Raw genomic sequence first — 27,479 nt, forward strand, 5'->3', positions numbered from 1 at the left:
CTCTAACTCCTGGCCATAGGTGCAAACTGGTATCCTTAGATGCACCATCTGGGCAGGTGTTGGGAAAGTAGTTCTGGGATCCATTTCCTTCGACCCCTAAGCATCCCCACCTGGTACCAAAGCTCAGTCGAGGACCGGATACCACAGGCTTCCGGCAGGGGAAGACCAAGAGCAGAAGGCTAGCCCTCTTCTAGGGCTGGCCTGCCGTCAGGAGAAGTTTCCAACACAGGAAGTCAACCCAGTGTGGGTACTAGCCTGACTGTCTCTTCTTGGGCTTGTGGCCCATCCTGAAGGTTGGAAAGATGGCGTGGGGACAAACTTTTTCTCAGCCTGGGGTGTGCCAGGTGGTAGACCTGGGTGTGCAGGGCCAGAGGGTTCAGGCGGGAGGGATGGGAGCTGGAACTACTTCCTTCTCCCCCTACCCCAGCTCTCCTCCTCAGACTACCCTGGAATGCTCCAGAGAGAGGAAGATGACCTTGAATTTCTGATCCTCCTGCCTCCAGCATCCGAGTCTCCACCACCTGAGAGGATTAAGGAAGGGTTTGCAGGCTGAGGGATTACAGGCCGGCCTGCGTCATCACAACACAGGTTTATGTAGTGCTGGGGATGGAATCTAGATGCCCGGCAAGCACTCCATCAGATGAACCAAACCTTCAGCTTCTGAGAGCCTCGTTAACAGACAAAACAACAACCCGACAAAATTAAAACCTCACCCAGCCTCGCCACTACCACCACGACTGTCTAGGTCTCACCATCAGCTGAGAGAGACTTTGGCAGTCACAGACCATCAAATCAAGAATACTCCATCTGGGGGCAGCCAAATTTGAGCCTTAGTGTACTCTCAGTCTGAAATACCTTCTCATTGGGAAACCTGCCACTTAGACCAATGGGGAGAGTGAACATGCCCTCCACCAACACACGCGCACACACGCACACCTGCAGGGACATACACACACAGAGAAAAAGAATTTGGGAGCTGGAGAAATGGCACAGAAGTTAAGAGTGTGTACTGATCTTGCAGAGGATGTCCTAGCAACCATGTCTGGTGACTTACAACCAACTATGACTTGAAGGACACCTTCTTCTGGCCTCTGTAGGTGCCTGCATTCACGTGCCCATATCTACCCACAGACACTAGTGTGTATACATAATCAAAAATGAAAGAAATCCAGCACTTGGGAGGAAGAGGCAGGTCCACACTGCTGTGCGGTATTCACCACAGAAGATTACAGAAACCAAAAAGCAAGGTTAGTACATTTAGAGACTTTCCCAGAACTAAGGACTTCGATGGATTAGGTCTTTCTTTCATTTTGGCTGGTGGTGTGTCTATGTGTTAAGTTTTTTGGCCTGAATGGTACGTCCACCATGGAGTCAGTTGTACTAGAGTCTGGGAGCCTTTACACATAGAGAGTTCTAGAACAGTCAGGGCTACATAGTGAGACCCATTTCCCCTCCCAGATCAGAGACTGGAAACCAATCAGAATTCTTTATGCCCAGAGTACTTCTTCAGGCAGCCCAAGAACAAACCTTTCTGTGTTTAGCAGGCTTTCCTCTTGCCCTCCTCCTCTCCTTCATTTCTTCCTGCCACTCAACCTCAAACGTAAAGCCTTCCTTAAGCCAGGCAAGCATACTGTCATTGAGTGGTGCCCTCAGTGTCCTGTTTATTGATCTTTGTTTAAAACAGAATGTTGGCCAGGTGGTGGTAGTGCACGCCTTTAATCCCAGCACTTGAGAGGCAGAGGCAGGTGGATCTCTGTGAGTTCGAGGTCAGCCTGATCTACAAGAACTAGTTCCAGCTACAGAGAAACCCTGTCTCTAAAACAACAACAACAACAAAACAGAATGTCACCATACTGCAGCCTAGGATAGCCTCAAACTTGCCAGAATCGTGCGCGCGCGCGCGCGCGCGCGCGCGTGTGTGTGCATGCGCACGCGCGAGTTTTATTTTTAAGACAGGATCTTTTTTTTTTTTTTTTGGTTTTTCGAGACAGGGTTTCTCTGTGGTTTTGGAGCCTGTCCTGGAACTAGTGCTGGGATTAAAGGCGTGCGCCACCACCGCCCGGCAGGATCTTTCTTTCTACGTAACACCTGCTGGAATTCTTCTGCCTTCGCCTCTCTGGTACACGGCAAGAATACACTAGTATGCTTGACCCTCCCCCTTTTCTGAGACAGGCTCATCACTGCATAGCCCTGGCTGCCCTGGAACTCTCCATGTGGACCAGGCTAGTGGTGAATATGGAGCCCAAGCTACAAGCACAAACTGGCCTTGAACTCTCTGTGTAGTCAAGGATGAGCATGAACTCCTGATCCCTTTGTCCCCAGCTCTCCAGGACTGGAGTCACAGGTGTGTGTGAACCCCCACCCAGTATATTTGGTGCTGGGATTAAAATTAGGGTTCATACCAGGCGAGCACCCTACAACTTAGCTACAACCCCTGCTCTACCCTTTGCTTTCTGGATAGATATACAACAAGCATCCAAACAAGCCAGGAATGGTAGCATAGCTTGTAATCCCAATACTAAAGAGACTCAGATAAGAGGAGCACAAGTTTGAGGCCAGCCTGGGCAATGTACTGAGATTAAACGATACTGGGGAGGCAGCTCAGCTGACAAGGTACCTGAACACTTGGGTTTGGATCCCTAGCACCCGTGTACAAGCCAGAGAGACAGACACAGGTGGATCCCTGGAGCTTGCTGGCCAGACACCCACTCTACCTAAATGGATGTGCTCCAGGTTCAGTGCCAGACTCTGCCTGAAAAACAGACAACAAACAAACAAGGTGGAAGGGGCTGGAGAGATGGCTCAGAAGCTAAAAGCACACACATACTGCTCTTGCAGAAGCCCTGAGTCTGATTCTCACCACCCACACCCACAGCTCATGAAAAGGATTGGAGTTTAGTCTCTAGCAGCCAAGTGGAGGCTCACAACTGTATGTAACTCCAGTCATAGGGGATCTTCTGCCCTCTTCTGGCCTCCATGGGCACTGCACACACATGGTACACATACATCAAACACCCACACACATCAAAGTAAAGATGAAAAGCAATCAAGGATGACACGATGTTAACCTCTGACACACACATGCACACATGTAAACACACCCATAACATACAAAACAAAACAGCAACAACAAGAATCTGAACACTTAGCTGGGCATTGTGGCACCTGCCTGTATCCCAGCACTCAGGAGGCTGAAATGGTGGATCTGAATGAGTTTGAAGCCAACCTGGTGAGACCCCATTTCAAAAAAAAACAATTAAAATAACAAACAAACCAAACATCAGAACGCTTCCTAGAAATTTTTATTTTAAAAAAAAATCCTATAAAAACACATGAGCCCCCCAAACGGAACAAGTTAGTATAAAATATGTTCTGTTCTTTGCAGGGCAAAGCAGGAGCCAGTGAAAACGGTTTTCTGAATTCTTCATGGAGGCAGAAACAGATGAGAATGCTTGCTTCTCCTTGTCTTTCTGAGAGGTTCCCTGAAACCCCTTGTTCCTAGGGCCTCTCTCTCTCTCTCTCTCTCTCTCTCTCTCTCTCTCTCTCTCTCTCTCTCTCTCTCTCTGTGTGTGTGTGTGTGTGTGTGTGTGTAGTTCAGAGGACAACCAGTGGGATCCAGTTCTTTTCTTCTACTATGTGGGTAATGGGAATCCAACCCAAGTTGTTAGGCTTGCTATTGAGGGAGGCCCTTTCCCCTCTGAGCCATCTCGAAGGCCCTTCTTTTTATTACTTTTGTTTGTTTGGGTTTTTTTTTTTTTTGAAATAGGGTCTCTCTGTATAACATACTTAGCTGTTCTGAGACTCAGCTTGTAGACCAGGCTGGCCTTGAACTCACGGAGATCCACCTGCTTCTGCCTTTTGAGTGCTGCAAGTAAAGGAGTGTGCCTCCACACCCAGCCTTTTTAGGATACTGTTATTTACTCATTTTGTGTGTGTGTGTGAGCGGCAGTGCCCGTGCTATGGTGTGCTTGTGGAGGTCGAAGGACAAACCTTCACAAGTCAGGTTTCTCTTTCCACGGCAGGGGTCCCAGGGATCAAACTTTAGTCTTTGGATCATCTGCTTGCTAGCAGATCCCTTGACTAGCTGAGCCATTTTACCAAGTATAAAATCTTCAAGTATAGTCTGGCAGTGGTGGTGCATGCCTTTAATCCCAGCACTTGGGAGGCAGAGGCAGATAGATCTCTGTGAATTTAAGGCTGACCTGGTCTACAGAGTGAGTTCCAGGATAGGCTCCAAAGCTACACAGAGTGATCCTATCTCAAAAAAACAAAACAAACAAACAAAAACAAAAAACACCAAACCAAACAAAATAACAAAATAACAACAACAAAAAAAACCTTTAAAAATCTTCAAGTATAAATAAGATCTTGTTGTATGTCCCAGGATGTCTAAATGAAACTCCTGAGTTCAAGTGAACTTAACATCTTGCTACCTCTTCCCAAGCGGCTGCTGTTGCACACTGACTTGCCTGGCTTCATCTCCTGGTTGATGGGCATTTGGAGAGTGCTTTTTCTATTTATTGTCATTTTAATAATGTTTTAATCATTATTATGTGTGTGGTTGTTTTACCTACATGAATGTCTGTGTGCCACATGCATGCCTGGTGCCCACGGAGGTCAGAAGAAGGCATTGGATCCCCTGAACCTGTAGGTACAGATGATTGTGAGCTGTCATGTGGGTTCTGGGAATTTATCTGGGTCCTCTGCAAGATCAACCAGTACTCTTCTCTGATGAACCATTTCTCTAGCCCATGAGAGTTCGAATTCCAGTTAAACACAGAGCAGATTTAATAGATGCTTAGAAGATCCCTTGACCATAGACAGAACGTGGGTGGTCAGGCCTCCGAGCAGGTGGATGTAATTCAGGAAGGGTGCTGTGTGTGGACATATATGATGAAAAAGACAGGGGAGCTAGGGGCTCACAGAGATGACAATGAGTAGATCTGGGAGGTGGCAAGGTTCAGAACGACAAGATCAGGAGTCCAAAGCGGGGTACTAGGTTCGGAGGGTTTCTATTTTCTGTATCTGTATCCTTGGATGAGCACAGCTCTTTTTTGGCTTCTTTATTTGCTTTCTGTGGCTGTACATGTTCATGCACACGTGTGCTTGGAGGTCAGAAGACAAGCTCAGGTGTCTTGCCTCTGGATCTGAGACCTCAAGCACCTGTCAAAGTGTCCAGACTTAGACCAAAGACACATGCTTAGGAATAGAGACAGAGAAAATTTATTGAGAACACTCCTGAGAGTGGGAGTGAGCTAATGAGCTGAGGGGAAGCCCCAAACTGAGAGTCCTGAACCATGTAACTCCTTAGAGGACTTTCATGTGGTGCCTGTTCCACCCATTTTAGGTAATCCAGATGTTCCTCGAGCTGTTTGTGGGATGAAGCCCAGCTGACGAAGCCTTCTTTCGGGTTAACCTCTTGTCACAGTTCCACCTTTTGCTGAGGCAGGGTCTCTCATTAGCCTAGGATTTTGCCAAGTAAGCTAAACTAGCAAACTAACAAACAAGCTTTCAGGGACCCACTCATCTCCCACCTGTTGTTGCTGGGGTACAGGTACCTGCTGCATTGCACTGAGCTTTTTGAATAAGTTCTAAGGATGGAGCTCCTGTCCTTACATTTGTGAGGCAAATGCTTTGACCAAATGAGTCCCCTCTGAAGCATATATTTGCTTAACAACAACAACAACAAAACAACTTTTGATACATTTTTTTTACTTTTGCCTATTTGAACATACATATGTCGTGGCACATTTATGTGGATTCCAGGGATCAAACTCAGATCTCCAGGCTTGCCAAGAAAGCACCTTTGCCCGCCGAGCCCTCTCTCAGGCCTTAAATCAAGGGTTTAACATTCAGGACTAAGTCTTTTGTTGTTAGTTTGGCTCACAGGACTTAACTAGTTGGCTTTCTCATTTCTTTCGCTCTACCTCAGGCTTTGGTTAAGTTGACTATCTCTCAGGGTGTGGTAGCTTATTCCAGTGGCCCGCTGCTGGGCTTTCCCTGTGTCTGAGTCTACAACATTATCATATTTGTAGGCTGAGTATCCGTGGGCCTGTGGTACTTTCTGAGCCAGAGCCACTCCCAGAACCAGCTCCCTATGGCTCGTCACTCCAGCTTACACCACACACACACACACACACACACACACACACACACACACGGCAAACACATGGGTACCCACATGCATGTGAGTAATTCATCTCTTCCTGGAATTCAGAGCGTTGCCTAAGTAAGGTGTGGCTACAAGCACCGGACTGAGCTTTCTCCATTCAGGAGTTGTAACCAGCGGGTGAAGTAGAGCAGACTTGTAATTCCACCTCCTCATGCCCCGGAGGCTAATGGGTTGCCACTATCTTGAAACTAGCCTAGGATACATAGTGAGTTCTATAACAGCTGGCTACAGAGTAACACCGTGTGTGGAAAAAGCAAGCAATGGGTCAGTGCCATGGCTCAGCAGGTGCTCCAGAGGCTTCAGTATTCATTATGTAACCACACCCTTATCTCAAAATGGTGCTTGCTTTTCTTTCTTTTCTTTTCCCAGCCTGGTATACATATCAAGTTATATGACAGGTAGGACCACATTGCCTGACCTAATTTAAAACAAAACCAACAACTTTGTGTGTGTGTGTGTTGCTGTTCGTTTTTTTTTTCTAGACAGGATCTCACAATGTCTGGCTGTTCTAGAACTCACTATGTAGACCAGGCTGGACTTGAACTCACAGAGATCTGCCTGCCTCAGCCTGCTGGGATTAAAGGTGTGCATCACTATGACTGGCTGTTGCTGTTTCTTTTTTTTTTTTTGAGACAGGGTCTCACACAGCCAAGGCTGTCCTCAAATTATCTCTCGCTGTGTAGCCAAGGATGATGCTGAACTCCTGATTTTCTTGTCTCCCCCTCCTAAATGCTGGGATGATAGCCGCACACCACCATGCCAAGTCTGTGTGTTACTGTAGAGGCTCTTTGTCTGTTGCAGAAGCACCTGCCAACTGAACTATATGTCCAGCCCTAAAAATGCTCTTAACTCTGGATCCAGTTGTTTTCCAGTCCTTCTTCTGGAACTTTCAGGACACTGGTCCAGGACTCATTTCTTTATCTACCTAGCACTGAAATGGCTCAGCAAGCTTTGTTAAGTAGTCCTACTGCCTCTATATCTGGAGTACTGGCCATGCAGCCCACAATACCAAGCTCAAAGAGTCCTTATACTCCAGAGAACCCTTGGAGACCAGCGGTTTGGTTTAACACCCCCTGTGGGTAAGATCTCCTGTATGGTGCACCTGCCCCCATGGGGTCTGTGAGTTAACCTCCTAAAGTGACACCTTTTAGTTGCTCAGCTGTGGACCCTCAGACAGAATGCTCTCAGCTTCTTCACACACCTATTTGCAGACTTTTCCTACCCTCCGTAATCATGCTTCTCAAGGATCCACAAGCTCTGCCAGGAAACGTCTGAGGCCTTGACTGCCTGTATGCCAGCTAAGTAGAGATGTCCTGCACCACAAAAGGCAGAGTCACCACCGTGTTTCCTATTTTTCTCCCTTTCTTTTCTCCCTCTGATCTTCCTCTCTTCTTCCAAATCTGGGCTCTCCTATGCATCCTCTAAGCCCAAGAGTTTGAGTTCTGTGAGATGGCTCAGTGGATAAATATGCTTGCTGCCAAGCCTGATCACCCCAGTTTTATCCGCAGGACGAGGCTGTAGGAGTGAACTAGTCCTACTGTTGTTCTGTGACGTCTAACAGCGAGCAGTGGCACGTACACACACCAACACACACACACACACACACACACACACACACACACACACACACACACACACACACACTTAATAAATTAAATAAATAAATAAAGTGTAATAAAAATTAGCTCCCAGGGTTCGCATTCTCCAGCAACCCCCACCAATCCGCAGCAGGTACGGGGTTACCTAGGGTGTGAGAAAAATTGGGGTTGCAAGATAGGCGCACTGGCTCAGACATCCTAGGGCTATCTAGCCTCCACAGTCATCAAGAAAGGGGGACCGGAGGACACAGAATGGCTGGATTGGTTGGTGGGCCAGAGGTTCAGTGATCCCGCCCTACTGGTTGCCAAGGCCCAGCCTATCCCTGTCCAGGAGAATGTTGGTCTCCAAGTGCTTGAAAAGGGGGTGTCTCCAAGTGCTTGAGAAGGAGCAGGTGCCAGAGCTGGAGTAGGGGGACTGTGAGGGTCCTCAAGGGATTTCCCTACTAAGCATCTCTGGTTAAGTCTGTGGTCGTTGGACAGAGCCACTGAAACAGGCCTCCCCAGGGGTGGTCACAGGGAGGCAGCACGCGCACCTCCCTCGTAGGCGCGCCTCTTCTCTCAGCCCCCCTCGGCGCGCTCCCGGCTCTGGATCAAGTGCGAGCACGCGCTTCCTGGGCTCTCCCTGCCCGCGGCTGAGGGGCGGGGCCGCGGCCAGGCTCCCCAGGCACTGTCGCCTGCAGCCCCCTCCCCTTGCCTTCTCGCCGCTCCCCGCCACAGCTGCTCCGGCCCAGCCCCACCCCAGGCGACCCTGCGTGGAGCGGCTCGTGGCCAGAGGCGTAGGTGAGCGCGCGATGTGAGCAGGTGGAACGGGCGGATCGCTGGCCTAGGAGACCGTGCTGGGGGAGGGGTCGGGCCCGGGAAGCAGCTCTTTGTCTACCGGAGCCCGTTCGCGGGCTACGAGGCCACTCTTTTTCTCCCTGCAGGTGCCTGGGGAACCTGGGGGAGGACGCTGGTGAATCCCATTCGGTGTGCGTTCGGAGGACCCTGAATCTGGAAGTCCTGTTTTGGAGGACTGGTCGTTTGGGTCTCCGAGAGGCGAGGGGTAGGGGCATGGATGTTGTTTTTGTAAGAGGGCAGAGGCACGGGCGCGTGTGGGTGGGGGGACACGAACAGAGCGTCTCAGCTTTGGGGGATGGAGGTGGCGGTGGGACTTGACAACACTGAGCGACCGGGCTGGTGAGCGGGTGTGGGTGGTTGGAAGGAAAGCAAATTGAGGCTCTTGAGGCTGAGGTTTAGGCACCCTTGGGTGGTGATGCTGGAGAAAGCATAGGGAGGCGCCAGGATCGTTTGTAGTGAGTGGTTCAGAACCTGGGATGTTGACCCCTCTGTTTTCCTCATCAGGTGCAATATGGACAAGAGGGATAAGGTCAAGGCAGGAGCTGCCCCGCGGATGCCAGTTTCACGACCTCCAGGCCTTCTGACCCCTAGGCCTCCTGGATCCCCTCGACCTCCTCCCCCTGTAACCACCGCTGCCCTTCGAGTCCTGGAAGCAAATGGAGCTGTGGGGCGAAGGCCCCCGGCGGAGCGAGCCGCGGGCGTCGGCAAAACAGCTCTTCCACAGACAGCTGTGCAGGGGGCACCAGCGCGCAGCAGCGTTGGGGCAGGTCCTCGCAGCCCAGGTGCTCAGCTTCATCTGTGACTTCAGTATTCACACCGCTCACCTTCCCTCTTCCTTCTCGGATACTCTTCTTTTTCAGAAATGCCATTGATTTTTGTCTTCTCCCTGAAGCCTCCAGGCCCGCAGCTTCTGGGAAAGGAGAGAAGGCCCCGGTGAAGATCTCCGGCCAGGGTTCTATTTCTAGCCCCGGGCGTGCCAGCAGTGGGATCACCAGGTAACACGCTAATTCCTCTAACTCCTTAATTCCCCAAGCAAGGGTTAGTTTAGCAATCTGGTGCCTTTTGAAATTACGCAAGGATGGGCTGGGAAGGTGGCTTAGCGTGGTGAAGTGCTTGTTGCGCAAATATGAGGACCTGAGCGTGAGACTCTAGTCTCGGTGGTGTACCACTATAACCTCAGCTCTGGGTGGGAATGGGAGGTGGGGAGAGATGGATTCTTGGTGCTGGACTGTTAATACCAGCCCTCAGCAGCCAGAGGCATATGGACCTCTATGAGTCTGGGGCTAGCCTGGTCTACACAGTGATAATAAATAAAACAGAATGCAAAAATAAGACAGAGAAAAGAGCCGGGCGGAGGTGGCACACGCCTTTTATCCCAGCACTCGGCAAGCAGAGGTGGGCAGATCCTGTGAGTTCGAGGCCAGCCTGGTTTACAAGAGCTAGTTCCAGGACAGGCTCCAAAGCTACAGAGAAACCCTGTCTCGGAAAAAAAGAAAGAAAGAAAGAAAAAAAGATAGAGAAAAGATCCAGCTAGATGCCAGTGCTTCCCCCTGACATCCACACGAGCATGCCTGGGGGAGTACAACTGAAGGTACGTGCACACACATGCACAAAAATATTTCCCACGAGTTGGCTCAGGAACACTTGCAGATAGTGGGTCAAATTGGGCAAAAGTTATTATTGGTTGGGTCACAGGAAGGCAAGCAACTCCATGTCACAGGCGGGGAAGTGTGCGACTGGGAATACCAACAACAGCTGGTCCTCCTGTTTCCAGACCAGGCCCTGCTGTCCAGAAGGGACCCCAACCCCCGACTAAGGAGCCCGTGGTCAGAGGTAAAGCACCAGAGGCACCCAAAAGGAACACTCTGAGCTCTGGAACGCGAAGAGGTATGTGACCTGGAGACAAGCAGGTTTCTATCAGTCTTTGAGGGCAACTAGTCTCGAGGTATCCGTGTTTCTTCTGGACTATCGTTTTTGTCTGCAGATTCTTTAGGACCCACTTCAGGAACCTCTTCTCCTGCCATCCCTCGTCGGTCCAGACCTCCGGCTACAGAGGTGGGAATTCCTAGACCAGTTCCCAGTGCCCGGCAGCGTCCCCCGACCACCGAGGCACCCAGGAAACCTGTGAGCAGTGCTGCGGAGCGCAGTGTCCCGGAGCTGAGCCCAGCCTTGAAGAGGCGCTCTGCCGCTGGTGGCAGCCTGCAGAAGCCAGCCTCCCGTTCCCTGAGCTCCAGTGCTACTCCTCAGCTCTCTCCAGCTCGCTCTGGGGTCTCTCCGCGTGCCACCCCCCGGGCTCCTGCACACACCTCTCAGCTCAAGTCGAAAGGGCAGCAAGCTCTGCGCCCACCCCAGACCACAGTCCCGAGGAAGGACAGAACCTCTGCACAGAGTCTACTTTCTGCTTCATCTTTAGTCACGCCCGCTCCACCTGGAGCCTCCACACCTCAGGCTGCCTCTGTCCAGGTCCCAGAGGATCCGCTGAAGGCCGCGCTCCCTCCCTCTCCACCCGCCACCCCCCCTCTACCTGCTGCTCTTTCACTCCAGGCCCAGTCCTCTGCACAGGCAACACCCCAATCACAGGCCATAAACTGCCCACCATCACCTCCCCCGCTTTCTTTGCAGAACCTCCCCTCCCCACCAGCCACGCCCCCTTTGCAAGCTCCACCCACAAGCCTGGGTCCTGAAGAGGCCTCTGACTCACCCCCACCAATGGCCGTGATCTCTCCATCGCTTTCATCTCTTGTCCAGAGTATGCCCTGCAACCAGACTTCTTCAGCTTCTCCCCCTCCGGAGACTCTCTCGGCCACTCCTTTCTCACCTGCGCCTCCACCTCTAGCCACGCCTCCTCCACCAGTCCTTCCTTCACCGCCAGTTTCCCCGCAGAATCAGCCTACGCCCCTGGTCACACCCTCTCCGTCCACTCTGTCCGCTCTAACTACTCCCCTTTTGCCGGCCAACTTTTCTGGGTCTCCTCTCCTTCTCCAGGACACGCCCTCTAATCGAACCACGCCGCCTTTGCAAGACACTCTGTTTCTGGCCATTTCTCCTCCAGTTTCTCCCTCCCCTTCCTCCTCCCCACCTCTGTATGTCCCTCCCTCTCCCGTGGTCACGCCTCCTCTGAGGCTCTCACCACCTCTGATTTTGCCCACTTCACAGGCTTCTTTGTTGACCTCGACACCCTCCCGGGCCTCGTCGCCCCAGCAGGCCACGCCTGCTCCTTTGGTTGTGTCACCGCTACCGTCCCCACTGCCTTTGGGCTCACCCCCTCTGCAGGCCTCGCTCTCTGTCATGCCCACATCCCCTGTGCAGGCACACTCTCTACCCTCGCCTCCCTTGCAGGCGCCTTCTCTGGCTACATATCCTTCGCCTCTTCCCTCGTCCCCGGCCTCACCTCCTCTGCCAGCTCTTCTCTCCCCTCCTGCTTCACCTCCTCTAGAGCGCCCTCTTTCTCCTTCACCCTTACCTCCGTCTCCCTTGGCAACGCCCCCACCAGAAGCCCCACCTTCACTGGATTCACCCACTCCTCTGACTTCGCCCCCTCCGCAGGACCCCTCTTCTCCGGCTTTGCCCTCTCTGCAGGCTCCCTCCTCCCCGCCGGCCACGGAGCCACCTCCCCTACAGGTTCCCCTCTTGGCTTTGCCTCCTCTCCAGACCCCGCCCTCTCCTCTGGCCACGCCCCCTCCTGGCCTGACCTCGCCCCTTGTTCAGCCTCCTTCTCCTCCTGCCTCACCCCCATTGCAAGCTCCTCGTCGACCCCCGACTCCAGGTCCAGATGTCCCGATCTCAAGTCCACGGCTGACCCTGTCGCTGGCCCCTGCCCCGCCACCTCCACCCTCGCGAAGCCCGTCCAGTACACTGAGTGGCCCGGACCTGGCAGGCCACAGCAGCAGCGCCACGAGCACGCCGGAGGAGCTCCGTGGCTACGACAGCGGGCCCGAGGGCTGCGCCACAGTCTCCCCGGCCGCAGACGCGGAGCTAGCGGCCTGCCACCCGGCCTCCTGGAGTCGAGGTCCTGCTCCACCGTTGGCAGTGCGTGGCGCTCCAGGTAAGGAGTTAAGACTCGGGGGCGGACCTTTTCATGGAGTCAAGCTCTTTTTTTTTAACTTGAATTTTATATTTATTTAGTATGTGTATATGTGCATGCGCATGGAAATGAGCGGACAACCTGCAGTAATCTATTCTCTTTCCTCCGTGTGAGTTACGGAGATAGAATTTAGGTCGTCAGGCAGGGCTGCAAGCGCCTTTACTCGTCTTGCAACCTCTTAAAAAAACGATTATATATATATGCTACACGTGTGCGGCTTACAGGCTATTGTGAGCTACCCGAAATGAGTGCTTAGAACCGTACTCAGGTCCTTGCAAGAGCAGTATTGTTCTTTATCTCTGAGCCTCCTCTCCAGCCCCACATCCTTAAAAATCACGTTTGTGTACTCATTTTGTATGTTTGTATCTCTTTACAAACTGTAGCTGCCTCTAGGGGCGCTAGGAGTGCTGTGGGTATGTACTCTGGCGCATTTGTGGAAGTCAGACAGCTTATAGAATTCTGTTCTCACCTTACCTGTGGGTTGAACTCAGATTTCCTTAGTAGCCTTACCCGCTGAACCATCTCTCCAGCCCTATTTTATTTTTATTTTATTCTATGTGTACCGGTGATTTACCTGAATGTATGTGTGTGGTGCAGTAGACGCTAGAAAATTATGTCAGGTACCTGAAACTTGACTTACAGACCGTTGTGAGCAGCCACATGGGTGCGGGGAAATCGAATCTAGGGCCCCTGAAAGAGCAGCTAGTATTTTAAACCAATGAACCATCTCTCCATCCCCTGCTGGTCCTTACATTTTTTTTTCACATCATGAATTTTATTTATTCACTTGCTTGAGTATTTGTGCGGGTTCATGTGTCACAGCGCTGATGTGGCGGTCAGATAACTTGTGGGAGTTGGTTCCCTCCTTCACTGTGTAGGCTCAAAAGATCAAACGCCGGTTGTCAGGCTTGGTGGCAAGCGCCCTCCGTTGAGCCAATCTCGCTGGTCCCCACTTCTGTTCTTACAGGAGTTCCTCTGCCGTGGCCTCCCGCTGCCTGCGCGGGCTCCTCGGACGGCCTGTGCACCATCTACGAAGCTGAAGGACCAGAGTCGGTGGCCCCTACCCCTGGATCCCTAGATGCGGAACCGGAGCCGGAGCCGAAGTCGGGCTCTGGCGGTGGGAAGGCAACTGCTGCCCCGGGCTCAGGAGCATCCTCGAGAAGCCCCAAATCGGCTCGCCTTGGCGAGCTGCCGCTAGGGGCGCTGCAGGCGAGCGTCGTACAGCACCTGCTGAGCCGGACGCTGTTGCTAGCGGCAGCCGAGGGTGCAGCTGCCGGCAGTGAAGGAGGTTCAGGAGGCCCAGGGGGTGGTGGTGTCCCAGGGGGATCCCGGGCTCCGCTTAGCGATGCCGAATTGGGCCGCTGGGCCGAATTGCTGTCTCCCTTGGACGAGTCGCGCGCCAGCATCACTTCAGTCACCAGCTTCTCCCCGGACGACGTGGCCTCCCCACAGGGTGATTGGACTGTAGTGGAAGTGGAGACTTTTCATTGAGCCGGACCCCAGCCCCGCTCATCATACACATACCGCTTTAGAGTCCACCCTTCCTGTTACACCTCTTTTGCCTTAGTCTCCGCTCTCACTGGATGGATATTTTTTTTAAACCTCTAGAGCCCAGTCTTTGGGCCCAGGCCGTGCCCCTATCCTTCCTTGGTTTAAGCTTGGAACACACCCACAAGTAGGCCTAGGCCTTCCATTTGCGCTTGTATTTGGCCTAAGCCACAGCCCTCTAAGGAGCCACGCCACACCCTATGTTCAGTGGATAAATAGCCTCGCATACCAATAGCCTCATTTTCAGTAAAACCAGAGATGCTGGCACCTGGGTGCCATGGTGATGGGAGCTGGGAAAGGGCCACATATGTAGCGGTGCAGTTCAAAGGTCCAGGCTACACCATGCTGCTGTGTGTGCCTGAGCAAGTCGGAGCTCTGGCTGAACTGTGTGACTTGGTGAGATAGTGGTCTTGTGCCCTTTTGGGTCACACTTCTAATGAAAACGTTAGGCCCAGGGAGGCCTGAGTGGATGAGCTGGTGATCAAACTGGGGAGCCACCAAAGCTCTTCTAACCCTAGATGTGGGGTAATTCGCTCTCCTGGGTATCCCTTGTTACAGCCCCTTCTCTTTTGTGCTTGAGAGTTGGGCCTGGAGGATGAACTCGAGTGGAGAGGAAGGGTGAGTCCTTACCTTCATCTCTTACTTCTCCCTCTGTGATGGGTAGTGCCAAGTTGTAAAATGTGAAAACCCCGAAAGATGGGCCCCTTGGCATGCCTGGGGGGGTTAGCTTGCTTAGGCTTAGGTGGAAACACCTACCATTGTGGGTGGCACCATACCCTGGCTGAGATCCTGGGCTGTGTAAGCAGAGAGCTGGGCAGCAGCATGCATTCACTGCTCTTTGTGACTGACTGCTTCCAGCTCCCGTTACCTTGACTTCCCCACAGTGATAGACTGTACCCTGAACTGTGAGCCAGAATAAACCCTTCCTCCCTTAAGTTGCTTTTGTCAAGGTGATTTATCACAGTTAAGGGAAATAAACGGAGACAATCTCCCTCTCCTTTCACCAAGGAGGCTGCAGTGTTAAGGCAGTAACTTGCCCAGGTTTGCAGAAAGAACTACAAATGTAGGGCTAAAGTGGAGTGACCTGGCTGAACCTTGAAGGGGGTGGTGGTGCAGAAGACCTGGGCGTTGACACCATGCCATTCTATGTATTGCACTCACAGGGGCATCCTTGCCTTGTTTCTTACTCCAGATGATCTCATGAATTCTCAGTTACCATCTTCATTTAAGTCTGTCAATCAGAATTGCTCTCCACCTCCCAGCCATCAACTTGTCCCTGGAGCCCCTAACTCCAGGCAAGGTTTTTTCTTTCCGAGTGCCCCTGCATGATATTACCCCTTGAATGTTATTGCCCAAGGATCTCCTCCTTGGCACTAACAGTGTGGAAGCCAAATGGCAGTGCCCTGTACTGGGCCCCCTTACCTCACCCTGAGTCAGGTACTTGTCAGACACAGACAACTAAGTTCTCTGTCTTCGCCCTGAAACAGCCACTTCCTGGCTTACAGTCCAAAGAGAAGAGTCTCGTCTCAGAGGGGCACTGCTACCTCTGTTGTTGGGGGAGGGCACATGCTCTGGACTCTAGCACTGAGATTTGTGGCAAGCCAGAGATTTCTTCTCTAGCTGAGCCCTGGAGGGAACCCCGGATATCCTTGTTCCCAGATGTCAAGACAAGCCTAAGAGAAAAAAGTTAACTCTCCCCCATCCCAAGACAGGGTTTCTCCATATAGTTCTGGCTAGCCTGTAGTTCTGGAACTCACTCTGTAGACCAAGCTGGCCTTGAAACTCAGAACCTCCTGCCACTGCCTTCTGGGTGCTGGAATTAAAGATGCCACTGTGCCCCAGCAAAAAGCTAACTCTTAACACTGGGCAGCTAGGACCTCAGGCCAATTTCTGTGAGGACTTTTCCTTTATTGCCAGGTCCCAGTTCAGGGAGCCAGCTTGGGGACAAGAACGTGTGGATGCTTAGTGACCCATGGGAGCAGTAGGCACAGTGACAGATGAGCATCAGTGTTAGATCTGTGTGACCGGAATGAATGGGAGCATGTGTAGGGGACTCAGCTATTCTGACATGGAATCAGTGTTGTGTCCAGTTGCTCAGTGCCATTGGGCAGTAAATAGCTATCTTTTAGTGCTCTTGACTATACTTTCCCCTCCCTCCATGAGCTGGTGCTAACCCTGGGCACTCTTCTCCCAGACAACACTCCAATGTCCCCATTCCTGAGTCAGTTTGGCATTTGATGCACTGACCTGGTTACTGACCCTCAGAAGGGGATTTCTCCAGTAGGGGAGTTCCCACTCAATAGGCTCTCTTCTCAGCCTTCCCATGGATCCCACACTCCTCTCAGTTCAAGCCCAAACTCAGCTCCTTACTGGAGCAGTCACATTCACCACCTTCCTGGTCTCACCACACACCCAAGATCTGTTCCTTCTTCCAGGATATTCTGGCTCCTCCCAGAAAATAACCCCTCCTCTCCCTATTAGGGGGGGGGGGGGCCTTTGTGCTTTTGCCCTCAGGGGAATTTCTCACCTTGTCTCCTCTGCTCTGTCTTTTCTGCTCTGGTTGTCTACTTTGGCATTACACAAATTCCCTTACCCTTAGTACCCACTCCCATGACAGCAGAGACTCCACAAAGGCAGCCACAGGCAGAACACTCCACTGGCTGTCACTGGGTCAAGCTTTTCCTCAAGTTGGCATTTGGATTAGGCCATCCAAATCCACCCTGTGGCCTCTCTCACACTGACTAGCTATTGCATTTGTCTTCGAACTTCCAGAACACAAGGACGGGGTCGGCACCTTACTGTGGTTCTCCCAGCCCTTGGCTTGCTCCACTCAGCGGCCTTTGTGACTGTGTAAATACACTTTATTTTCCATCTTTCCTGCCTGGGAGACATGGAGTGTGAACAGGCAGTGTGCAAAATGGTGGTGGGCAGTGTGGAGGGGCACATGAGGGGCACAGAAGAGGGTCCCTCAGGGGTACCCTGTCCCAGCCCCCAGGCTTTTTAACACTTAAAGAGTGGGCCACCAGGAATGGAGACTGAGCTGGGGGCCCACCCAGGAAGCACCCAGGGATTGCTTGGGACGCCACTCTACCTGAGGCTCTAGAAGCACTGAGAGGGGGGGTCAGCCCCCAGGGTCCCAAGATGCAGGGGGTGAGGGATAAAGGAGTCTGGGAGCATCGATGGACTTTGGCACCATTCTCAGCTCTGGGCAGAGACCACAGAAACACTTCAAGGAGATAAGGGAGGTAACTCTGACTGGGAACCTCTGGCCAGAAGTGGGGCTAGGGACACAGGAACAAGAGAACTGAGGCTGAGAACTCCTAAGGAAGGGTTTTCCTCCACAGCCAGCCAACATGTGTGATATTAGTACTCCCCAGAGGAAGATGGGTGCTCTAGGGAAAAGGGTCTCTTCTTTGCAGCTTCTGCAGCCCTAGAGGGCGGGGAGACACTGCCCATGCCTGAGCTGGTTCCCACGGACCACTCACACCCCTGGTGGTCCTGCACACAGGATGGGGGGGACTTTGGTTTCTGCTGCAGGGGCCATGATGCCTGCACCAGGCAGAAAAGCCCAGCCTAGCCATCTGACCCTGGTGGCAAGGGGCTGGCTGTTCAAAATCACTGTGTCCAGAGAGCCTGTCCTGGGGTGCTAATATCCAGTCCAAGTTGTCCCTCCTTCCTCAGACCCACTGCAGCTCCTGGGCCCCACCCAGCAGGGCCACCCTTGTCCCAAAGGGAAGCTGTCTGGGAGGAGGAAGTTTTCTGCTTAGCAAGTCTTGGGACCTCTGCACTTTCGGCCCTTGTCCATATGAAGAGAGCATCACCCTCCAGGTAACTGACCCAGGCACCCCTTGAACTCAGGAGGGCCTGCGCCACATGGACCAAACCGGGCCAACACTGCTATGTAAGACAGGCCTGCCAGTAGGCCCTGCCCTCTGTGCTGCCTCCTCCACCTGGCCCTTGTTTGGCGGGAACCACAGAGGCACATAATTTTTAGTACTGCGGAGCAGCAAGGTCACTGACTGCTGCCCTCTCCTCCCGGCAAGTGGTGATTGCAGTCTCCAGGCTCCCAGTGAGTGGGCCCCCAGCCTCAGTTGTCCAGGCCTTGGTTGCTATAAGGCGTGGCCAGTTCATCTGCATCGCTGTCTGAGCTACCTTCACTGTCTTTGGCTGGCCTTTCCAGATGTCTGAAGAAGCGTGCGTCCCGGGGCGACAGAGGGTAGAGTGGGTCCTGCAGGGCTGCGCCCACGCCCACACCCACGCCCAGCAGCTCTTCATCGGAAGATGGTAGGGAGTCCTCATCCAGGTGCCGTGTCAGGCTAAGACCATCGAAAGCCAGCGGGTCCTCGAAGGTTGGTGGGCCTTTCAGCAGCCGCACCTGGGGTGCGCGGGGGGGGGCACCCACGCGTTGGAGATGTAGACTGATGTGCCCACACAAAAGCCTGGCCATCAGGCGCCCTCCTCCCTTACCCTCCTAGCTTCATGCTTCATCTGGGTCCCTGCACCAGAGTCTGGCCTGTCGCCAGCAACCCTTGCTCTCACCTCGGCCTTCAGCTCCTCAATCTGGTCCTTCAGCTCGCGGATGTACTGCGAAGAATCCGAGTGGTTCAGCTGGCCCTGGATACGGCCCTCCTCCCTCTGCCGGTAAGGCCAGAGTACTGGCAGTCAGAGCATGGCCAGCCCAAGGGCACCACCCTCCTCTCTGCTCCGGCAGCTCACCTGGATCTCCAGCTCTGCGATGCGCTGCCTCATCTCCGCCACTGCGGCCATACTGTCAGCCTCCCGAAGGCGCACCGCCATCACTTCCTCCTTGCTCTGAAATGGGGGGAAGGAGGTGTACAGAGGTTGGGTTAAGGAGGTGGCAAGGTCCCAGGTAGGGTCGTGGGGTCCAGGCAGGGGCTGCACCTTGCACTCAGCCTCCGCCTGCTTGCGGCGGCTTTCACTGAGTTGAGTCTGGAGTCCCTTGTTCTGCGCTGCTAGGTACTGCAGCTTCTCCTGCAGAGCTGCACGTTCTGCCTCCACACGGTTTAGCAGGTTGCGGTGGATGTTGTCCTGGAAAGGAGGACCAGAGGGCATAGCAGCAGGAGAGGGGTGGTCGCGGTTTGGTCAAGGGGCCCGCTGTGGGGGTCCCTGTCCCGCGGAGGCATGGACTACCTGGGTCTCCAGTTCAACCACGCGCTGCCGCCATTCGCGGCCATCGGCCAGGGCCTGCGCCTCGCGCAAACGCACGGTCATGAGCTCGTCCTGCAGTTCGCCCAGGACCAGCTTCCGCGGGGACTCCTTCCAGCGGCCACCACGGGAAAGATGAGCCTAGAAGAATGGCTGGAGGGGTTCTAGAGACCAGCCCCGAGGTAAGGCCCACCAGCTGCTCCGGGCACATCCTGCTGGGGGCTCCCTCACCACCCGTTCTCACCTGCCAGGTGTCTGAGAGCTCCTGCAGCTGCAATTTCAGCTCCCGCGCAGAGGCTACAGCCTCGCCCTCCCGCACCTTGAGCGCCTTAAGCTCCTCTTGCAGTCTGGCTACATTGTTCTCATCTGGCAGTGAGCTGTTTCTCTGCAGGGAGACAGTAAGTGAGGAACCCGGAAAGCTGCTTTAACTCCTTGCCTAAACTGTAGGATCCATGCCTTGGGACTCCCTGCTACCCGGATCTTTTTCTGTCTGGGGCAGCTGATCAGAGAAAGAACCACATACCCAAGGAAGCAGGGACTAGGCCCAGGGGAAGAGGACCCTCCTGTAACCCTAGCCAGGGTTCATTATCTGCAAATGGGTGCAAAAATAGCTCTACTCTCTCAAGGCTGTCCTTGGGAAACCCCCTGGAACTGTGAGGCCTCCTGTAAAGATTACTGCTAATTACATAAAGCACACCGGGGCAGCTAAGCTGAGTGCAAGTCTGCTCTCAACTCCAGATTCCACCCTCTCAGACCCATGGCCATCCTGAGAACTGCGTCTGCAGGGGCTGCAAGATTCCACCCTCTCAGACCCATGGCCATCCTGAGAACTGCATCTGCAGCACCCTGTGCTCTCCCCAGAAACAGACAGACTGGGGACCAGCCTCTATTCTGTCCTGGTGTGGAGAGGGCCCAGTGGCTGGGGTGTGGTGGTGCTCATGATGTAACTCGGTAGGCCTGGTCCTTACTGAGTCTTGTTTAGCTCTAGGTGAGGAATGCAAGACAGGTCTAGGCCGGGCACATTTCCCTCCTGTGTGGAGAAAGTATGTTGATGGGGCTGAGGCTTCTGGCCCTCACATAGCTGTAGTTGATATTGGGGAAGGGGTTTTTCTCAACTTCAAGGACTTTGTGGCAGATCCCAGGAGAGTTTTGTGGTTTGGTTTGGCTTTTTTCTTTTTAAGACATGATCTCAGGTAACTCAGGCTGAAATCAGACTTGTAGCTAAGGATGGTCCGGAATGGCTGATCTTCCTTCTTCCATCTCCCCGGGGCTGGAGTTATGGGAATGTACTAGGGATGGAATCTGGGGCTTCATATATGCTAGGCAAGCATTCTACCAACTGAAGTACATCCTCAGTCTGAGTTGCATCAACCCACAAAGCAGCTGGGGAGGCACTCAGGAAGTCTGGTTGCCCACTTCCAGGGCTGCAGGGAGGAAAGTATGGCCCTAGCTTGCCTCTGGAGAGTATCTTCATGGGAGAGAAGAGTGGGTAGGCAGTCCTAATTAGTAGGTATGGGACTTCCCCTGTCAGCCTTTCCTTCCCTGCATCCTGGAACCTCAGCTCCAGCGGGGAGATATGCACAGTGTAGTGGGATATGCAACACTTATGATTTGAGACTGAGACTTAAGGCAGGGTTCAAGGGCATGGGGAGCTCTGGGATGAGGAGCCTTGGGTCCCTGTGCAGAGACTGCGGTGGTGTAGGGGACAACGCCTAGTTGGCAACAGGCTATAGAGCAGCATGGAGAGAGGGGCTTCCTCTCTGATGGGAACTGACTGACATGAGAGTAAGGCAATTTCCTGGCTGCCTCTTCTTGTTGGCTCTCAGGCTCTCTCTCTCTCTCTCTCTCTCTCTCTCTCTCTCTCTCTCTCTCTCTCTCTCTCTCTGTGTGTGTGTGTGTAGGCATGTGTATGTTTGAAGAGGCCAGAGGATGATAAGAGGTGACCCCATCACTTTGCCTTATTCCCTTTAGATAGGGTCCCTTCCTGAACTTGGAGCTAGTCTAAAGACCAGTCAGCCAACGAGAGATCCTCCCATCTCTCTACCACAGTGCTGGGATTACAGGTGTATGTGACAATGCCTGGCTTCTGAAGCTTCTAAAACTCACTCAAGACTTTTGTCTCCTTCCTAGCTATACCTTTTCCATGTCCAGAACCTTGTCCTGCATTTCTCGAAGGGCCCCCAGAGTCTCTGTCTCACGTAACCGTGACTGCTCCAGCTCTGTCTCCAAGTGGGCCACAAAGTCCTCTGTGAGGCGTGGGTTTTCCTGGAGACAAAGAACAGCAATGGTCCCTGGTCAAGACTGTGCACAGTGGCTAGCTTCCATGCTAATGTGACCCATTGCAGTTTTGGGGCATCCTGGGTTGAGCCCATGCTCTGTTCATGGCACTTGGCTTGGCTACCTTCCAGGGAAAACTGCACAGAAGGGATGCTGGGAATGGGACTTTCCATGACTCCAGGATGCCTCTGAGAGCCTCCAAGACTCAGTCCCAGGACCATGGGCAGGGCATGTGCTTCTGCAGTGTAGTGAGTTGTGGAATCATATACATGGCATGGTCAGAGACCAGGGGAAGGGTGGGGGTCCCTCAGGCCCCACTTCAAAACAGGTAACGACAGGAGGGAAGAAAGTTCCCTTTGGGCCTCTGGGTCAAAACCAAGACCTTCTCTTTCTGCTCTGGTTGCCTGAGAGGGCATTTCTTTAGGGGACCATCCCAATCTGGCCTTGGAAGGCACCCCCTTCCCCAGCCAGCCACCTGACCTCTGTCCTGTTAGGAATTCTGACTCTTTGTGCCAGCATCACTTCCTGGGTCAAATGGACTTCAGGCCTCATGAGGTGCCCCTCTTCTGGCATACCCCCTTTTTTAATGCTCCTCTTGAGCCTGAGGACAATAGGTCTAGACCTTACCTACCTGTTCATTTCCTCATAGTGGGCACCCAGAGGTTCTCTGTTTCTCAGAGGAACCCTACTGCTTAATCTCAAGATAAGACAACTCACCTCAGGGTGGGAAATGGAAATCTTAGGATGTCCCATGGAGTCTAGGGGTAGCTGGCTGTGAGGGACAGCAAATCCACTCTAGCCTCTGGATACCCCTACCCACCTTATAGCTCTAGTCCCCGAGGGCCAGAAGGTAGGAGTGGCACATGGGCTTGTGGGAGGTGTGGTCCTGCCAGTCAACCCCACCCACACGCCTGGTACCTGCTGTTCCTGCAGCTGCCGAATGGTGCTCTGTGCCTTTTGAAGGTCCTCTGCAGTCGAGCTACACTGTTGTCTCACCACTGCCAACTCCCGTTTGATGACATAGTTCTCCTCAGCCTCCTGTGCCCGTGTCACCTGCCCCTGAGCACAGTGAGGATGGGGGTGGGAAGGGTGCCGTGACTATCTGCTTTGGTCCCAGGCCTGGCCTCTGGGAGGCTCAGAGAGGATGTGAGAAGGGTAGAGTGAGACAGGCATGGCCTTTAGTGCTCAGAGCCTGGGATGGGGTGCCCCACAGCAGGCCTCAGGATGGTGAGGGTGGAGACAGGCAAGGGACAGGCCACCTGATGGATCCTGGGAGTACTGGACATTCTGGAGGTACTGCCAGCTTAAGTGACAAATGCCCCCAACTCCCAAGCTTGGGCTTCTTTCCTCATTCTGGCTCTTTGCCTCTGCCCCAAATGAAGAGAAAGATTGTTATCCAGTGCCAAAGGCCTCTGAGAGGTGGAATACACCTCTCCCTGGGGCCACTTCCTCCACCCACATCCTCTCTCCCACCCAACTTGATATTCCTTGTCCCCCATTCCAGGCTCGGAGCCACTGGGTGCTGTGCAGAAGCTTCTAGAAAAGCCATCCAAGAATGAAGCAGCAGCAGAAGCAGCCGAGTGAGAGATGATGATGGGGTGGCAGCAGAAGCAGAGAGGAGTCAGAAGGGTTGTGTGTGTGCCTGCAATTATGCATGCATGCCTGTGGGTGAGCACGTTCATGTAAGCTTAGCACAACACATGTCAAGGCCTACAACCAAACGCTCAAGGGTCCTGCACCCTATTGGGCTGGCATCTGTTGCCCCTTGGTGGAGGAAGCCTCCTGCCCATGCTGAGTGTAAGTTTTCTCCTAAACTCACTCCCACCAATGCCTCCCATCATGGCGTTTGTCTCCAGATCACATGCCCCCCTCCCTCAAAGCATTGGTCTCCCTGGAAGCTTCTCCCTCCATGCAAGTTGCCAGGCCTGCCCCCTTGCCCCCAGAATGGCAGTGGCCAGGAAAGAGGTGGTTACTGGCTGTCTTGTGCAGTGACCCAGGAAGGGTCTGGGATGGAGAGTGCAGAGGTATATGGAAAGGCTACAGTACCTGGATTAACCTATCAGCCAGGGCCGCGCTCTCCTACCAGGCGAAGGGGGTTCCCAGCAACAGGGGAAGGAGGCAGAGCAGAAGGCAGGGGACAGGAGAGGGGGAGAGACAGACAAGAACCACTTGTCACTAACGCAGTGGGCTACCTCTAGAAGCAGGGGAGAGAGGAGTGAAGACCAGAGAACCAGCGAAGAGGACCCGGAGAAAGACCAAAGCCAGAGCCAGCTCCGTCCTGGAGGGGGGTTCATATGGGTGGGGAGATCGGGGTGCACTGGGCTGAGAAAACTCAGCAGCAGGAATGTCTCTTCAGAGAGGGCTGGGACAGGGAATGCATTTTAATCTTGAGAGAAAACAAGAATTGAGGCTTTTGGTGTGGTAATAACATCCTCTCCGTGACCCACTACCTCCTTGTGGTTGGCGAATAGTCAAATGAGGAGCACTAAGGAGCAGGAAGTAGAGTTCAGAGTCATGCTAAACCACCCCCAATCCTTAATCTAGTAGGGTGCCAGGTCAAATCCATGCAGCTCTACCTCAAGTGGCAGGGCTCCCCCCTCCTCCATCCTGCCCCTCTTCCTTTCTAGGGTGAGACTGACAAATTACAGGTTAGGGCTCCTTGTGGCCCAGTGAGAGAGCTCATCCTCCCACCCATGTAGTTTGTGATTGCCATCCACTGAGTTGTGATTCAGCTGCAACCCTAGGGGCTGAATTGAGATCCAGAGCTGGATGAAGCCTTCCAAGAATCCTTAATAACAGGGCAGCCCAAATCTAAGTGGGGTTGCGGACGTTTGAATAAAAGGCCACCCACATATTTTGTTGAGACAGGGTTTCACGTAGCCAAGGCTAACTGGCCTTGAACTCTTGATCCTCCTGCCTCCACCTCCTGTGTGCTGAGATTACAAGAGTATGGCTACTATGCCTTCCCTACCTAGGTTTAAGTCAACTGGTTCAGAACGGAGCAATGACCCAGCCTTAATGGCTGCTGGGTGTTTTGAGGCCTGGAAATTTGAAACCTAGCAGCTGGTACCCACACTCCTCACCTTCTCTAGGGTCTCAATCCGTTGTTTGAGCAGTCGGTTCTCTGTACGAAGCCTCTACAGAGAAAGAAGAAGAGCACTTCAGAGCATATCGGAACGCTTATAGGCACTTAATCCCCATTCACCAACCACAGAGGTCAAGGAAGGTCCCCTTAGAGACCCTTTGTTCTGGGTCAGAAATTTCAGAAAATGAGACATATTCCTGTCTAGATGACTCATTAAAAATACTGAGGACCTGCAAAATGGTTCTTGGATAAAGGTGCGTGCTGAGGAGAGAAGTGACTCCCACAAGTTGTCTTCTGGCCTTTCATATGCATGCTATTGCATACACACCCATATACATACACAAAATAAAATAAAAGTTAAAACGGATTTGGTGCTAGGAATGTGGCTCAGTTGGCAGAGTGCTTTTGTAGGACACATGGTAGCCCTTGGTTCACAAAGTCCCGCTGGTGGTACATGCCTGTAATTCCACGCTTGGGAGGCAGAGGCAGGAGGATCATAGATTCGGACTCATCGTTAGCTACATACTGAATTGGTCTACATGAGATACTGTCTCAAACTGATGATAATTTTGTTTTTTTAAGACAAGGTTTCTTTGTGTACTCTGCCTGGCCTAGAACTAGCTCTGTAGACTAGACTGGCCTCAAACTCACAGAGATCTATCTGCTTCTGCCTCCTGAGTTCAAAATGACTTTTCTTTTTTTTAATCCAAACCTTCAGTAGAAACAACCCAGAATGCCTTCATGGCATGATCTCTCCTCTCTCTCTCTCTCTCTCTCTCTCTCTCTCTCTCTCTCTCTCTCTCTCTCTCTCTCTCTCTCTCTGTGTGTGTGTGTGTGTGTGTGTGTGTGTAAGGAGCAGTCAGCATCTACACTGTCCTCAGAAGTCTGCCTTAATCTTTCAAGGGCAAAGGCTTCTGTGTTTGGGGAGAAGCTGATGCCAGGCAGTGCTGACTACTTTTTGCTTTGGTCTTACCAGCCCCTGAGTTGAACTCTCTGGAACAAGCCCTCTCTCAGAACTGTGGCCTGTGTTGAACATGTAGGAGACTTTTGCTTTAATCATTGTCTCTGAGACAGGATCTCATACATTCCAGGCTGACTTAGAACTTGCTGTGTAGCCAAGGTTGCCTTTGTCTCCTTGATATTGCTCCTCCCACTTGAGAACTGAGATGGTAGGTGTGTACCATGATGCTGTGTATGTGGTGTGATGCCAGGGTGTGTATAGAACCCAGGGCCTTTTAGAGACATTGCCTTGGTTATTATTCTCCTGCTTATTATATAGTATAGTTAGCTTTGAGCCCTAATCCTTCTATCTCCTGAGTAGGGGATTATAGAGATGCATCATGCCATGTTTGGCTCTGCCTTCTATTCTGTGATGAGGAATTTAGGGTAAGTATCTGTGGTTTTAGGTTCCCCCATGACCCTCTAGAGAGCTGATGTATGCAGCTGTGTTGTAGCTAGCATCCTCGGCCTCTTGGTTATGAATACATGATTTGTATTAGTAGATAGCTGAGAGGCCTACCTGGCTGTGAGGGTTGGGTTTAGTTGTCAACTTGATAAAATCTTGAATCATTTGGGAAGAGAATCTCAATGAAGGACTGTCTACATTGAGTTTGCCTGTGAACATGTCTGTAGGGGATTTTCTTGATCATCTTAATTGATGTGGGAGGAGCCAGCCCACTGTAGGAGGCACCATTCCCCAGGCAGGAAATCCTGAACTACAAGTGTGGAGAAATAAAGCTGACCAACATGCAAGCATCCCTTTGTTCCTGACTGGATGCCATGTGACCAACTGTCTTAAGCTCTTTCTGCTGTGACTTCCCTGGTCGCAGTGAACTGTAATCTGCAATTGTTAGCTACAATATTTTTCTTGTCTTATGTTTAAAAAACTTTTTTTGAGAATTTATTTATTTTATGTGCATGCAAAAACTAGAGAGACCAGAAGATCTCTTGAGATGGAGATATAGGCAGTTGTGAACACCGGTTCTCTTAACTGCTGGGCCATTTCTCCAGACCGCCTGTTTGTCAGAGTATTTTATCACAGCAGCAGAAATGAAGCTAGAACACTTGCTATGGGTTGGTTACACAGAATAGGTCCTGACTGATTCTGGGGGAGACACAGTGATAAACACCCAGAAAGCAACTGGAGCAAATCATGGATCTGATAGTCACTGACTCACATCATGTGTAAGGAAGCTGAGTCAGAGAAGCAGAGCCTCAGCCGAGCTTCTCAGCAAGGCTGGATCAGAATCGTTTAAGGCCAGGGAGGGTTGACTGTTTAAGAGACAGGGAAGCCTGTAACTCCTAGGTTGCTCTGTCCAAATGGAACTCAGCTGATCACTGCACCTAGCAACACCACCCACAGAGAAGCTTGGACAGGCCTGGCTGATGAGTCCTCTCTCTGCTGATTACCCAAAATGGAAAAAAGGAGGCAGAATGAATGAGGGGTATGTAGGGCTATACACTTGTCAGTTGACAAAAAAATTTGGTGTGGGGGCCTGGGGATGTAGTTTAGTTGGTAGAATGCTTGCCTAGAATGCTTTAAGTCCCGGTTTCAATACCCAAGACCCTATAAACTGTGATTGCACACACCTCTAATCTCAGCATTCATGAGTTGGAGGCAAGAGGATCAGGAGGTCAAGATTATCCTTTGCTAAAATGCAGGTTTAGGTCATATACTTGCTCTATATGAGACCCTGTTTCAATTTTTTTCCA

General features: G+C 52.3%; 2 protein-coding genes across 5 annotated transcripts in view; one reads left to right on the plus strand and one right to left on the minus strand.

Moving 5' to 3' along the window:
- The first annotated feature begins 8,383 nt into the window (after positions 1-8,383).
- Prr36 (proline rich 36) lies at positions 8,384-15,174 on the plus strand. The gene is made up of 7 exons (XM_075971034.1): positions 8,384-8,550; positions 8,694-8,812; positions 9,112-9,389; positions 9,500-9,602; positions 10,382-10,494; positions 10,592-12,652; positions 13,659-15,174. Exons 3-7 carry the CDS (start codon positions 9,119-9,121, stop codon positions 14,180-14,182), a joined length of 3,072 nt encoding a protein of 1,023 aa, XP_075827149.1. The 5' UTR covers positions 8,384-8,550; positions 8,694-8,812; positions 9,112-9,118; the 3' UTR covers positions 14,183-15,174.
- Positions 14,025-27,479, minus strand: part of Evi5l (ecotropic viral integration site 5 like) — a 43,831-nt gene continuing 30,376 nt past the window's right edge. The window contains exons 11-20 of one of the 4 annotated variants that reach the window (XM_075971050.1): positions 24,766-24,819; positions 23,729-23,761; positions 22,601-22,741; positions 21,542-21,670; positions 19,650-19,790; positions 19,391-19,546; positions 19,142-19,288; positions 18,956-19,051; positions 18,779-18,874; positions 14,025-14,153 (exon numbers count right to left, since the gene is read on the minus strand). In XM_075971050.1, the coding sequence (XP_075827165.1) occupies positions 14,106-14,153; positions 18,779-18,874; positions 18,956-19,051; positions 19,142-19,288; positions 19,391-19,546; positions 19,650-19,790; positions 21,542-21,670; positions 22,601-22,741; positions 23,729-23,761; positions 24,766-24,819 (1,041 nt within the window). In that variant the 3' untranslated portion in view covers positions 14,025-14,105. Of the gene's footprint in view, positions 14,154-16,131; positions 18,615-18,778; positions 18,875-18,955; positions 19,052-19,141; positions 19,289-19,390; positions 19,547-19,649; positions 19,791-21,541; positions 21,671-22,600; positions 22,742-23,728; positions 23,762-24,765; positions 24,820-27,479 lie in introns of those variants that run through there. The other 3 variants (XM_075971042.1, XM_075971056.1, XM_075971046.1) reach the window with 3 other exon arrangements.

This window comes from Microtus pennsylvanicus, chromosome 1 (genome assembly GCF_037038515.1).
Source record: "Microtus pennsylvanicus isolate mMicPen1 chromosome 1, mMicPen1.hap1, whole genome shotgun sequence".
Taxonomy (NCBI): domain Eukaryota; kingdom Metazoa; phylum Chordata; class Mammalia; order Rodentia; family Cricetidae; genus Microtus; species Microtus pennsylvanicus.

Bases quoted from the DNA above. Each gene is read 5' to 3' on its own strand.
- Prr36 (XM_075971034.1), top strand. From the start codon at position 9,119: ATGGACAAGAGGGATAAGGTCAAGGCAGGAGCTGCCCCGCGGATGCCA. The intron at 9,603-10,381 runs GTAACACGCTAA...TCCTGTTTCCAG, and splicing joins GCCAGCAGTGGGATCACCAG to ACCAGGCCCTGCTGTCCAGA. The intron at 12,653-13,658 runs GTAAGGAGTTAA...CTGTTCTTACAG, and splicing joins GGCAGTGCGTGGCGCTCCAG to GAGTTCCTCTGCCGTGGCCT.